Source organism: Priapulus caudatus, unplaced genomic scaffold (assembly GCF_000485595.1).
Source record: "Priapulus caudatus unplaced genomic scaffold, Priapulus_caudatus-5.0.1 Scaffold906, whole genome shotgun sequence".
NCBI lineage: Eukaryota > Metazoa > Priapulida > Priapulimorpha > Priapulimorphida > Priapulidae > Priapulus > Priapulus caudatus.
This window is the reverse complement of record NW_014577967.1, coordinates 4,824-20,156: the sequence shown is the minus strand read 5'-3', so window position 1 is coordinate 20,156 and position 15,333 is coordinate 4,824. Positions and strand designations below refer to the sequence as shown.

Below are 15,333 nucleotides of genomic sequence, written 5' to 3'. Positions count from 1 at the left end.
GTCTCTCTCGCGTGCGCGCGTACCGACCTAGCAGCGCGACAAAAAATCGATGATGACGACGGCGGCAGTGGCACCTTGGCAGAACAATTTCGCGCACCACTGCCCCTCCCGGGAGTACACCGACCGATGACGTCCATTCCCGACCCCCTGCCCCGCATCGCCCGCCCCGCCCCGCCCCGCCCAACATCTGATACTGTTTTCCATGTGCGAAGATCGCCCCCCGGCATGGATGTTGTCGCGGCGCCGGTATGCACGAGCGTACGATTCCGCGCGACGCGATCGCACGCGGTGACAAGAGTTCAAACGGCGACACTTACAAAGTTGTCCTCCCTCGCGCCCGCGGCCGGTTAGTCGCCGGGGAGAAAAAACACGGCACACACGGCGTCGCGTCGCCACGGTTACACGCGCCATGACGACGGAACGTCGGCCGAAATGTCCCGTCGTCCGCGAAAAAAATGAAACGCGAATATCGAATTTTCCCCATTTTTTTTGTCATTTGGCTGTCCAAAGCAGTTCACTGATATGTACACAAACACATGGTAGTGTGCGTGTGTATGTACGTGCGCGTCCAGTAAACACATGCACGCGCACGTATAAATAATATACACGTATACTATGTGTATATTTACATGTCGTTTGTGTACATGCCACGTGTACGGCGGCGTCTCCTGATCGGCAGTGTGTGTGCTATGTTAATCCCCATTGCTAGCTAGCGCATGCGTGCGCGTACAGCAGATCCGCTCTCGTCCCCCAACACGCATTATTTACAAGGTCTGCTCGGGTTTGATGCTGCTGCTGTTGCTGCCTCTAGTCATCGTCGCCTTCCTTCGCATCTCCTGCTGCTGCCTCCGGACCTCCCTCCGGTTCCTCCGGCTCCTCTCCGGCCTCTGCTTCTGCTTCTGCCTCTGCCTCAGCCTCAGCCGCCTCCACCTCCTCGCCTAAACACGGCACAGTCAACCGATTATTAAGCACATCATCAATAATTACGTAAATATCAATAACTTATATAAATATCAATAACTAACAGAAATAAATATTGCAGTAAAAACATAGCCGGTTGGTTAACACGTACGAATGCAATTCCTGGCTCGTTTTATTATCTAATAGCTAAACTATTTATCCTATTTCTTAATTTTCCTATCAATTATCATATATATTTCTTATTATTTAGATGACTAATAGGAAAGAATAATCTAATCAGATCAGCCAAAGACAAGACCGACTGTCGAAACTCCGCGCCAGTATTCAATTCAGGATTCATCTCCAAATTAAATCTTATACTAATCGGAAAATATTGTCGCAGTTTGCGTCTTTTGCGAGCAAAGACGTTGGCGAGTGAAAGCGCACCTTCGATTTCCTCGTCCTCGCCTTCTCCCTCCTCCTCCACGTCGTCTCCCTCATAGATCTCCTCCTCCTCCACGTCCTCATCTGTAAGACAACACAATCTCACCTCAGCTCAAGTCCCAGCGCCACCACGGAAATCCGCGCTGTGAAACGCCCGCATAAGGTTTCCTTTTTTTTCCCCACACATCATCATCTATCCAGAGCAAATCCATTTAGATTAGATTCTAAACTCGCAATTATTAGTGGCACTACTACGGATAACCGTAGTAGCTAATGCTGGTGTATGTTGGCAGCAGGTAGTAGTAGGACTACTGCCTGGATCGGTGTGGTAGCTAACGCCGGTGTAAGTATGACGCTAGTAATGCTACAACTACTGCCTGGATCGGTGTGGTAGCTAACGCCGGTGTAAGTATGACGCTAGTAACGCCTAGAAAACTACTCGCCTGGATCGGAGCCTCGTTGGTACGAGCTAACGCCCGCGTCTAAGTATGACGCTAGTAACGCTACAACTACTGCCTGGATCGGTGTGGTAGCTAACGCCGGTGTAAGTATGACGCTAGTAACGCTACAACTACTGCCTGGATCGGTGTGGTAGCTAACGCCGGTGTAAGTATGACGCTTCAGTAAAGCGCTAACAACTACGCGCTGGATTGCTGGGTAGCTAACGCCGTGCTAAGTATGACAGCCTAGTCAACGCTTACAACTTAGTGCCTGGATAAGTGTTCCGGTAGCTACGCAGGCGTTGTAAGTATGACGCTAGTAACGCTAAACTACTGCCCTGGACATTCGGCGGCTTGTGGTAGCTAACGCCCGCCGTGCTCAAGTATGCATTTGCTAGTAACGCTACAACTACTGCCCTGGATCGGTCTACTGTCGGTAGCTAACGCCGGTGTAAGTATGACGCTAGTAACGCTACAACTAGTGCATGGATCAATGAGGCAGTTAACACTGATATAAGTGCAAGGCTGGTAACGCTACAACTACCGCTTGGATAATCGTAGCAGGCAACGCTGCTGTAAATGCGAACCAGGCAACGGCACAACTACGAGTTAGATAATCGTGTGTTAATAGATGGCGCTGCACTCACCGATCTCCTCGCCTTCCAAGTCTTCGTCGTCGTCGCCCTCCTCCTCCTCGACGACAACGACCGAGTCATCCACATCCTCATCCTCTTCACTGCTGACAATAAACACACACACATGGCGATCTATAAGTCTACAGGACTCAAATTTTACCACGGCACAGACATCAAGCGACGTCGTCACTCTCCTCACTTCGTTCTCCTGTTCGTGCCCCAAATATTAGTCGATAGCCACGCCAATAAATCGAATTCCACAGAACGAAACCATGCTACGGATGACCTAGCTGATTTGTCTCCATACCAGGGTAAAAAATACATGGGAGCGATGAGCGATTCGCTCTTCAAACCTCCGAAATCGCTCTCGTGAGGCTCAAAATTGCTCCTGTAAAATTGTTGACGAGAGCTATTTTCCCCACAGACTTGAAAAAGAGCTCCCGTAAAAAAAAAGTAATTTTTCCCCTGCTCCATACTCTTCTTATTAATTCCGTGTTGTATACGTATAATAGTAATAATAACAATAATAATTATAGTAATTTTAAGAAAAAGTCCACAGTGGCCCCCTCCTTTGAAGGAAATGATTGCCTTGGGCCAACTGCCGTGGTGCCCAAAAATTCCCGATTACTCCCAGTGCAACACTCGCTGTGCCCTACAGCGTAATGACCTCGGAAATTAACATTTTAAAGTGATTATGTCACCGTAAATAGCCAAAGTAAAAAAAATATTTCCACTTTTTCACAAAATGTAAGTAATTCTTAAAGTTCACTTTTTATGGTTAAATTGCTGCATTATACTTCCTATTTGACTATTGTTCGATGTAAACATACACTCGTGACTCATACATAGCCCATTGCAAGCAATTAATGTCAGGATCATAATATCAAATCGTCTAGGCTTTTTGGATTTTTAACTTGTTGAGAAACAATCTTATCAGGTAAGAATTTGACGATACATTTAGTCCCGTTAGTACTTGCTTTTAATGTAAAAAATGGAAACAAAATTTAAAAAAATATACACCAGAAAATTCGTAACGTAGTCAATTTAACGGAAACCCGTCCCCCGGGGACAAGCCTCCGCGCCTCACCTGTCCTCGTCTCCTAGTCCGTTCTCGTCCACCTCGATATCTGACACGAGGAAGTACTGCAGGGGGTTCGGCCACATGTCATCTTTTATGACCTGAGAGAGAGAGGAAGACATAGAGAGAGAGAGTGAGAGAGAGTGAGAGGAGGGTGAAACACGAGTCACACGACAGTTGCTAGTTCGAACACTGGCAGCAGTCGGAATCAACTGCAAAAAGAGACAACACTTTCTCAGGGGTAGAAATTAACTTTTCAACAGACTCCCTGCCCTCAAAAAGAGGGAGTCCGTAGCAAAATGAAGGAGTCCGCAGCCTGAAGTTCAAAACTAAAGCATAACAACAATAACGCATACATGTGCTTATTTTGAAGATTATTGCCATGCACAGCTGCCAAATTTTCTTTGGACATTTGCTGAAAAATACGGTAATTCCGCGAGGCCGTGCTCTGGAATGAACTACTACTAACTTAAATAAAAGAATTAATTAAGTTAATCAGGGAGAATTAGTTAAGAATCAGGGAGTCACACGGACTCCTGCACATGTCAAATCAGGGAGTCCGACAGTAAATCAGGGAGTATTTGACTCCGGACTCGCATTAATTTCGCACCCTGTATCTCACCGACTCTAATAGATGTGCATTGGGTTATCCGTTAAGATCCGGCAAAATCTCACGTGAATTTACAAGTGCACGTATTTTTTACGCAGTCCTATTCACTGCGAAGCGATATCCTCTCCAATCACTCTCGATCATCCACGTGTCACCACGCCGACGTCACCGCCGCGCGCCGACGTCACCCCGCAGGGGAAGCCGCGGCCGCCGCATGGCGCCACCTACCTCTGCGATGTCGTCTGCCGACGCGTCGCCGTGGTCGGTGAACCAGGAGAAGAAGGTTCGCGGCTGGTGCGGGCGCTTGCGACTGTTCTTCGCTTGCTGCTGCGGCGGCTGCTGGTGCCGCTTCGTCAGGTCCATGCCGTCCTTCCACTTGATGGCCGTCGATTTTGAAGCCGGGTCGCCTGCAACGCGAAAAGGTGGGTAGTGTAAAAGGTGGGAAGTAAGAGGCGAGACAGAAGGATACACACAGAGAAAGAGAGGATTATGTAAGTTTTGGAAATACGTATATGGGTTACGTTAACTTCACTTACGTTTTTAAAGAAACATCTTTTATTTGACGGAAAAGAACGGGAAAAACACGTCATTTTTACGGCAATTAAAGCAAAATGTTGTCCATTTAAATCCCCACATGTGTATTTCTTGGCATTACGTACAGAATATTAGAAGAAAATGCGTAAATAATTTGTAAAATTTTTACCAAGCAATATTTTTAACCAGGTTTCTCGGATTACAAGTAAAATTTTTTTTCTCGAAACCTCCTTTAGAGATATCTATAAACTGTCTCATTTTTACAATTATTTTATGCTAGTATCAAAACGTAAATAACGAAAGCATTCGTATGTTTTTTAGTTGCCTCTGTGATATTTAAAACAAGTCTTTATGTTGGGTGTCTTGGGTCTATGAATTATGAAAATCAAATCTTCCGCCAATCCGGCCACCTGGCGGGAAAATGGCCTGTGACGTGAGAGCAGGTTCTTCCCGCGTTGCGTCGCACACAAAGCCTGCATCAGTGCATGAGCACAAAGCTATCCTCGACTGTAACTTCATTCTGTAACTCGACTCATATTCGGCATCAACATCCAACTGCCATATTAATTATTATGAGCATGATATATATACATATATGCATCGTAGACTTTACTACCGAATTAAACCACATTAATACTAAGACAATAAAATCGGTTCCAACCACCATGCTGCTTTACTCACAAGCTCATGCCAATCTGCTCACAGTGTATACGCAATACGTTTCTGTTCTACTTTCTGTTTATGTTCGTGGACCTCAGGGTTATACACTACATGCATATATTATACTCATACTGTATACACTGAGTTTCTTACAATACAAGAACTAAATGCACATTACACGTGAAATAATATCATTAAACATTGTTACATGTGTGCATAAATTCTACGTAAGTCCTGTCATAATTTCCACTACGCTAAAACATTTACTATTGACTATTGTGAGCTTTGCTTTTCTTTAGTCAGGCCTACTGAGGCTACTCTCTTTAGAAAATTAGTCACTATAAAGTCAGTACTGTAGAATGGGAAATCTGACAGTTGCATAATCTGTTGGAAAAAAAAATTGGCTAGGCCTATTTAGCTTGTACCGAAAGCAAAAACATTTCATTATGTACGCCTTACCTACAATGAAATACTGAGCTAAACTCACCATTCAGCAACACTTATTTGCAGTCTTCCTTCTGGTTCGACGTTGCCTTGAACATCATCATGAATGATGCCCGGTTAATCAGTGGCCAATGGTTCAATCATGTACGGCTGAATACAACTATCTTCAACATGTTCAACACTTCATTGTCTATGTCTACTTCATTTTCATCTTCATCAATGCTGATTGACTGCTCATCCGTATCGTACGAAACTGATAAGTCTAGAGACGACTCTGAATTGGTGTTGACATTAGGCTCCATTGTACACGCTTGGCAAAGGGTAAACAAGCGAGAGTGCCTGATCTCACGTCACACTACATCACGTGCCAAAGTAGGTGGCGATTTTGCGTTCCCGCAAATTCTTATATTGTGTCCATCAAAAAATGTGTTTTTCTCATACACCCAAAAACCATTCAGCCTGTAAATTTCTTAGTAGTTGTACATAACATTGTTAATTTGATATATGTAACTATTTTTCATCACTAAAGGAGGCCTTTAAAATCCGGCAAACAACGTGCCCTTGACTCCAAGTTTATACGCAGCTTTACATATATCAGTGTTGTAGGTCTTGAGACCGTTTTCCTTGGTCTCGGTCTCGGTCTTGGCCTCGGAGTACAATGACTCGGACTCGGACTCGAGGACTCGGGTCGAGGCCGGCTCGAGGCCACTACATACATAGCACACAACTGTACATATTGTAACACGCAGTTTACAAGAATTTAAAACTAAAACTCCTAGGTTTTCTAGATACACGGCCTAATCTTGTAACGTTTTCAATGGCTCGATTAAGATTCTTGTCCCTTTGGTTTGAATCTGCTGTCACTTCGTCCCTTTGCGCTTTTTCTACCACTTCTTTCTCTTCTTCTACCACTTTGAAGGTACTAGCACAGACTAACTGATACCGTTAGATTGGTGACAAATGGATCCGTTACTTTGACACGTATCGTATGACTCGTGTCTCTGTGTTTTAGGCTTGACTATACACTTTCGAATGTCTACGATGCACTGTTGCGATTTTTCCCCTTTTTTCCAGATTTTTTTCCTTTTTCCGATATTCCTCTTTTTTTTTTTAATCAAAACTGGACTCGGACTCAGGTGGTGTGGACTCGGATTCGGGTGGCGCAGACTCGGACTCGGACTCGGGGGTGCGGACTCGGACTCGGGGGGTGCGAACTCGACTACAACACTGTTACATATACAAACCTGACTGTCCTAGGTGGAACTCCTTGCAGAGTATGTCATTGTCAAAGAACGGATTCTCGTCAAAGTAGAACTTTATTCTATAGCCAGACTTGATGTCCTCAAACTCTTCTACCTCCACCTGTGAGAAATACAAACACTGATGCTGAGTGACATCGCATTACGCTAGCACAGGGGTGGATCAAACTTTTTTTTTTTTTTTAAATCAATAAATTTTGCTGAAAGTCAACATGTTGTGCTTGAACCCGAGGCTGACCTTGGTTAGTGTCATACAGATTAGTGTTCTATTGTCCCTGGTTCGCTCTGCAACGCCATTTCAGCTAATTATGGTCCAGAGATGGCGCCCTTGAGTCGAAACGCACGTATTATCTTAGAGCGCACCGCCCGATTTTAAAAGGTGCGGCCCTTTGACTTTTCATGGCCCACTGATGCGGCCCTCGCTTTGAAAAGTTTGCCCACCACTGCGCCAGCACATGCCTTAGCAGCCTACGCATCGCTTTCATAAGCCGTGAATTTTATTTTACAACCAGTTAAGAACCTGTTAAACGTAGCAGACGACCTCCAATATATCTTACTGTTCAAAGCACTTGACTTCAACAACAGCGAGGAAGACAGAGGCTGCAGAACTAATTACTATAGATCCACAATTCCTTATGCGCAATTTGAAAAAAGCTCTGTAAACTCGAGATTTTTTTATGAGGCTTCACTCGTGTGACTCTCTTGACATAACCCGAGTGGCGAAAAAACACGACCGGAGTTGGATGAGGCAAAAAATTATGATAACAAATAAACCGTAAAATTATTTCTTTATAGTCCTTATGCTATATAGTCCACTCAGTGCTAATATTCACAAGGTTTCCTGTAGAAATATTAATGCCCTCGCTTACAAGATGCTACAAAAGGCCCCTGTTAGTGTATTACCATAAAATACAGTACATGTATTGTACTGCGATTCTAAAATCTTAAAAATCCTAAATTCAGAAACATCTGGCCCCAGGATTCTGAATAAAGGATGTTGGACATGTACTATGAAACACCATATCACTTCAATGTGCCGGACGTGTGTGAAAGAGTAGATTAAGCGCTGATTTCTTCCCATTGAACAATATGAACGTATTTAAAAGTAATGACTTTGGAAATTTAGATCGTCTCTACATGGATTCATACTGTAAATGATTTTATACATTTGAATTTTCGTGGAAAAAGTGTTACACACTGTAGGCCTGCTACACATAGATAAAGCTTTATCTTCACATCCACACATATTTATGAAAAATTATCAAGTAGAACAGGAAATTACACTTGGAGATGTGCACTCACATAAAGTGTACATTCCTTTATGAGATACTAGCGTCACGTTTAATTCCCGATGCAACAGGCACGTTTTTCAAAAGACATACATGGGTGCATTAAACCTTACTGAAAGTCATAAATTATTTTAATACAATTTATCACTACCCAAAGTCGATGTCTTAAAGAACTCACTTTTGCACCTACTTACTAACATGTTTAAAAATTTCATCTGTGTGCATTACAATATGCGTCACACGCGCACGCATGCACACACGCGCTGTCTTCTCTAACTAGATGTAGATTCTACTTTCAAGCTTAATGAAATCATTACTTGTAATTTTTGGAAAATATCAGTTGTTATTTCCCTCGTGTGTGGCACGTGGCGAGAGCTAGTTTGTGCACGCACGCTCGTGCCAAGGCGAGCGCTAGTTTGTCTTAAAGAACTCACTTTTCATGGTAGCACCTAATTACTAACATGTTTAAATATTTCATCTGTGTGCATTACAATATGCGTCACACGCGCACGCATGCACACACGCACACAGAGAAAATTTTATATCTTCTCTAACTAGATCTAGATTCTACTTTGAAACTTAATGAAATCATTACTTGTAATTTTTGGGAAATATCAGTTGTTATTTCACTCGTGTGTGGTACGTGGCGAGCGCTAGTTTGTGCACGCACGCTCGTGCGCACACACTTACCTTAGTCAGATAGTGAAGACACTCTTCTTCTTCCTCGTCCAAGATTGCGGATATTTGCGGATGGTTCACAAACTGGCGCGGAAAAGTCACGGAAAAAACTCGCGAACGCTTTACACACTTGTCATTTTAGAGCAATAAAAAGTTGTTTTAGCCACACAAAGGATGTCTGTAATTAGAAATCAAAATTTGTGCAACTAATTCGTGTTCAAATTTCACTAGCATGCACAAACACTGGCAAAAATCCCTTGAAACTTCATTATACAATTATCGGGCAGTAAATAGGATGATACCTAATTAGAGCTAAATCTAATAAGCATCAATGTCCATTTTGATTTTTGAGCTACTCAATGAGCTACACATTAATGTATCAGCTATAACCTACATGAATACATAATAAAATACATGTGTAGCCATAAATAGAGAGAAGTACATGTTAAAGTTCTACATGTAGAATGCAATCTAACAATAGATTTATTAATTAAAAATACCCTAATAATTAACCTTCTAGACAGAGATAGCAGTATTTCCACAATTGCCATTATGTGGCATACATTTAATAACTAGAAAAAATCTTGTTGGCTTATGTGGAATATGTAAAATATGGCCAAATTTCAAACAGACCTGAAAGGTGAATTGACAGATTACATAGAAGATAACAATTTTCTTGTTTAATAGAGTCCTTTTTACTATTAAAATTATTAGTAGTAAATTATGCAACTTTCTCACTTTTTTGCAATTACTGAATTAGTTTCATAGTTGATAGGAATAATATTCACGAGAAAATACTCTAGAAAGCAATATTCACTGCTACAATAGCATGTGAAACATTATAACATTACATAGACCTAAAATAGCAAAAGTTTTCTGTACTACGGTCACAGCTAAATTATTATTTAATTTGTAATGATCCCAAATGCACCCCGTGCCACCCCAAAATACTCTAGAAAGCAATATTCACTGCTACAATAGCATGTGAAACATTATAACATTACATAGAACTAAAATAGCAAAAGTGTTCTGTACTACGGTCACAGCTAAATTATTATTTAATTTGTAATGATCCCAAATGCAACCCGTGCTACCCCAAAATACTCTAGAAAGCAATATTCACTGCTACAATAGCATGTGAACCATTATAACATTACATAGACCTAAAATAGCAAAAGTTTTCTGTACTACGGTCACAGCTAAATTATTATTTAATTTGTAATGATCCCAATTAAATGCACCCCGTGCCACGGCACCTGTTGGCACGCTTTGTGCAAACGGTGCAGGTTTACTAACGCGATAGTTTATTCAATGCCTTTCTTCACGGTATCGCCGTACATGCAGGTCAATCAATGCTGCAGCATGGGTGAGCTAACTGTGTTTACCAGTCGGCAAGCAGCCTGCTAGCGACGGCTGGAGTGAGCGAACGCGTGTTTTGTGCTCTTTACTACTACTACACTACAGCCCAGCACGCCGTGCTGTGTGCGACACACAAACCGGTGGCGCGCGAACAGCGCTAAAACGACGAAGTAAAGAAAGGATACGGCCGTCACCCAGAAGTTAGGAATCTTTCTGATCAACTCGTTCCTCTTCTCGAAGAAAGGCTTTCTCAGCTTGTTGTATTTCTGCTCGACTTTGAGGATCTCTTCGCTCGCTTTTTCGTTGAGCGCGTCTATCTCATTTTGGCAAGCGTCGATCTCTTCCAGGGCTTTCTGCGTTTCAGTGTCGTAGTCGCGGCTTTCGTCGCCTTCTCCGGCGCTCTCCGACCCATCCACCTTCCGCTGCTTCTTTGGCGTCGCCGAATCTGTCGCCATCTCTCTACAATTCACTACTTAGCAGGCAAAATTACGGAAAAATCTCACAGAAATTTTCAAAATGATGGTCCTTCCTTGTGCTGTTTGAACATGCGCAATGGTGCTGCGATGTGCAGGATAGTACAACGATTGTGATTGGTCGTTGCAACCGGATGCTCGCTCGGGATGTATGATTTTTCTACAAATGACGGCGGCTCTCTTATCCGTCCAATCGTACTGGCATTTTAGGTTGTGTTTCAAAATGGCTGACGATGTTAGTGTATTTGAAAACCTTACACGCAAAATCACGGAAAACAGCGCCAAAGAGCACGAAACATCGACACGTACAAGCGCGGCGAACGTTATAAAACACAGAACGCGAAGTTCGCACACGAATAAAGACAGAGAGCGACAGCGAAAACGCGGTAAGCGCACGACAAACCCGCCAGAAAACGGCGACGGAGCGAAACATGTGAAACGTCACGTGCACACGAGCACGCCTACCACGGCGCACACCGTGAACGAAAACTCGCAGCAGACGAACGACGTTAAGACCTCCGTTGCCGGCTGCACGGTGAACGTGAGGAAGATGAGAGCGGCTCGCGCCGACCGCCCGGACAACGCTCGCAGATCAGAGAGCGACTCCGATTTCGGCGCCGGCGCCGACCGGGACGCGTCGCCGCCGCAGCGCTCCCGCGTCAACGGCAGCGAGTCGGACGCAATCCCCCGCGCGGTGGCGGCGGACGGCGTAGACCGCGGCTCGGTGGAGCGCGCGAGGCGTAAACGGGTTTGCCACGACTACCGGCGCCTGTCTAACGCCGGTTACCTCGACGTCGGAAACAAGAAAGTCCCACTGAGCGTCGCCGGCGACTTCCCCCTGGAGATGACGATGGAGGACGTGCCGCCGCCGCCGCCGCCGCTGAAGGTCATGCCCCTGAAGATTAAACTACCAAAGCCGAGTTTCGACGAGCTCTCAGCGTCGAGCGAGGAAGCGGAAGGTACCTGAGGGTCGAGCCTACGTTATCAGACCTCTACATGCGTCAGCGTCGTCGCCACCCGTGTCCTAATCCGGGCGGAGTGTACCCTACAACACCCATGTCGTCGCCGTACCGCGGTGTTTGTACGTTGCAACGACCATGGATCTTCTAGGGTGTACGGTGCCCCCTAACCCTAACCCTAACCCTAACCCTAACCCTAACCCTAACCCTAACCCTACAACACCCATGTCGTCGCCGTACCGCGGCGTTTGTACATTGCAACGACCATGGATCTTCTAGGGTGTACGGTGCCCCCTAATCCTAATCCCAATCCTAACCCTAATCCTGACCCTAACCCTAACCCTAACCCTAACCCTAACCCTAACCCTAACTCTAACCCTAATCCTGAGACCAGAAAACCTAAAGTGGTCACTCAAGTCTAAGTTTCGACCCTCGCACCTACGACTCCATGTCATCACTCGTACGTTTACCTTAACCTCTGTTAAATTGACTACGTCACGAATTTTCCATGGTAAAATTTGTAAAAAAAAATTTGCCATTTTTTACATTAAAAGTAAGAACTAACGTTACTAAATATATCCTCAAACTCTCACCTGATAAAAATGTTTTTACGTTGGATAAATTTGCAAAAATCTAGACGATTTGGTAATTTCTGTTGTCTAATACTATTCCCCCAGTACTGTTCAGATACTGGCGTCTCTCTGTTTTTCACCGGCAAATTTGGGCATATAAAGAAGGTATATAAGCATGAAAAGTAAACAGAAACACTAATTGTATTTTCATACATTTTATTTTGTACAAATAACACACAAATATACTACTTGATGGTGCTAGAAATTCGTTACGTAATCACTTTAAAGCCTAACTGGCAGTGTACCTGTAAAATATTCTGTCACAACTCGGCTCGTTGGAAAGCTGGCTGAATTTATTCCCGTTTAAAAATGCATGTGATACCAGCGTAGCACCATGTAGCTACATTCACTTCCACTAGTAACCCCAAAGAAACTGGCTATCGGACTGATATTAAGGAGTAGCCCAAAAATCGAACTATTGCATATGTCTATTATAGCCATCTGAACCAATGAATGTTAAAATTAGTAGGTACACAGTATAGTATACTGTGTACCTACAAAATTTAACGTTCATTGATGTTTTAACGACGAATCGCCTTTTAAGCATCGTTAATCGTTTAACTGTTTACGCGACAACTGCTGTGGTGACGCTGCGAAATAGATGAGAGAAAAGTCAAAAGCACGCTGGTTTCCAAAGTAAACAATCAGTTGGCCATGTTATTTCAGTGACACAAGATTTTCTAGCAGAAACGTATGTGTAAACAGTATACATAGCAGGAGAGTTGGATTTGGTTACAGTGCTTGCTAGGCTACAGGCAGTAATGCCCTGTGAGGCTCGAGATGGCCACATATAGCTGTGTTGTCAAACATTGGTAATCCTATGGGAACAAAACTGGATTCTTATGCATTTTAAACATTATTTTTAAATAATTCTAATGTCAAAAACGTTGCATGATGAGACTGAATGCAAATTACCATGACAATGATTTGTCTTGCTTTATTAGTTATTATCAGTCCTGTAATATTCTCATATATTTTTAATCAGTTCTCTTGCAGTATCGTTTTACCACATTGGGACTAAAATTAATTGTATTTCCATCTGTTCGTCATACCGCTTAAAGGCATTAATTAGCCAAATGCGTTTTAATTTATCATCTTGCAGACGACGATCAAGATAAGATGCTATGCACGGGGGAAGATTCCACTAACGTGGAAGGCTTCCATAAAAGGAGACACAAGGAGCGGGAACACAAGGAGAAGCATCACCGTCGCCACCACAAACACAAGCATCATCATCGTCACAAGCATCAGAAGAAGACGAAGAGAGATCCGGACTCAATCGGCGAGGTAACAACAATAGAATAGATAGAGAGATGTAGCGTAGTTACAGAAGAGATCCTCACATTGGCAGGTTAGTTAAATCCTTCCCGCGTCTTTGTGGCGCATAGGGCGGTGCCTATCTCCGTTTCAGTAACCCTGAGGCCCTGCAGCTGCTTTCACAGTAAATGCTACAGTAGAGGGTTAGTCCACTAGTAGCACTGCGAGTTAACTTGCCACACTCTATCTCTATTTGCTGAATGCTAAGGCCAAACCAAAAAATAGGTGTGTTTCCGGTCGACCGACCGTCTCTAGATTAATAGGGCCGACCCTAAACTTTAAAAAGAAATAAAAAAATAATCCCCATTTAAAATCTGACAGACAAAACTTCAGATTTTTTACTATCTACAAACACGTTCTGGACTTGCTTACTAACTTATCCCTACCTATACACCACTTTATAGCATGAATCAGAGGGATATTAGGAACCGAAGAATAAAAAAAATAAAAAAATCCCCTACCTACCCTACTTTTGTTTTCGATGCAATAGGAAACACACCTATTTTTTTGTTTGGCCTAAGCAGAGAAGCCGTGTGTATCATTTTTCAAGTCTTTGGTATGACCCGGCCGGGAGTTGAACCCCCGACCTTCCACATGCGAGGCGAGTACTCAACCATTGAGCCGTCGCTGCGGTTAAGGCAGATTGGTGCACATTGGCAGGATTGTATCAAAAACTTGCGCCGTTCGCTGAAAAACAATTCGGGAGCGTCATCAAATTAAATCGTTTTCCTCATTTCTACAACTCCTTTGAGTTCATCAATAATAGAGAAAATGACCGAATCAAACATCTCGAGAACTCGCTGGATAAAATTAAACATCCCCAGCAGTGAAAAAATTACACGGGGACGGCGGGCGAAATTGCCCCCGAAATTCCCAAAAGAGCCCCCGAAAATGTGATTACGGGGGCGACAGTTAAAAAGAAAACGGTTCAAAATCGCCCCGTAATCGCACGCTTCGAAGTCGATGCATTGCCATGGTTACACTAGCCAACCGCAGCTCCAAGCTGCTGCAAATCCGCAATGCCTGAACCAGTGTCTCGGCTCCAGCGCAGTTTCAATCCCAGATTTCCAATTCCAGGAAAGAGTTTTGCTGTCGCTCTCTCACACCAGCGGTGCCATCAACATGCCCCACTCGCCCCACCTCCATACTTCAATCAATGCCGCCCTAGCCAGCAGGCACGTACGCAGCCACAATGTGCACTGCCACAGACGTGGGTAACACGGGTTTGTGAAACTTTGTGAATAACACAAGGTTTTATTCAAGTGCAAAGAAAGTAGCCCCTGAAATTTGAAAAAGTAGCCCCGGAAAAGAGGAGCCCCCGAAGTGGAAAAAATAGCCCCGGAAAATTGAAAAAGTAGCCCCCGAATTTTTTTAAGGAGTTGGAAAAAGAGCCCCGGAAATTAAAATTATTTTTTTTTCCCTGATCCCCAGACGTAATACCACAGAGACTTCTCAATGGTAGAGTGCTCGCCTCGCATGTGGAAGGTCAGGGGTTCAACTCTCGGCCGGGTCATACCAAAGACTTGAAAAATGGTACACACGGCTTCTCTGCTTAGCATTCAGCAAATAGAGTGTGGCAAGTGGCAAGCGATGGTGTCACGATAAAAATACCCGGCCGGGAG

At 43.8% G+C, this 15,333-nt stretch overlaps 1 protein-coding gene across 2 annotated transcripts; it reads right to left on the bottom strand.

Moving 5' to 3' along the window:
• Positions 1-483: 483 nt before the first annotated feature.
• LOC106814333 (protein SET-like) lies at positions 484-10,899 on the bottom strand. Of its 2 annotated transcripts, none has more exons than XM_014818633.1 (8): positions 10,516-10,899; positions 8,984-9,055; positions 6,990-7,107; positions 4,336-4,514; positions 3,507-3,598; positions 2,432-2,523; positions 1,348-1,428; positions 484-938 (listed from the first exon to the last, which is right to left on the bottom strand). In XM_014818633.1, the coding sequence occupies exons 1-8, from the start codon at positions 10,783-10,785 to the stop codon at positions 808-810; spliced, it is 1,035 nt and encodes a 344-aa protein (XP_014674119.1). In that variant the 5' UTR covers positions 10,786-10,899; the 3' UTR covers positions 484-807. The 2 variants fall into 2 exon arrangements, with proteins under 2 accessions (XP_014674119.1, XP_014674120.1); XM_014818634.1 differs by having other exon boundaries at positions 2,432-2,520.
• Positions 10,900-15,333: the final 4,434 nt, after the last annotated feature.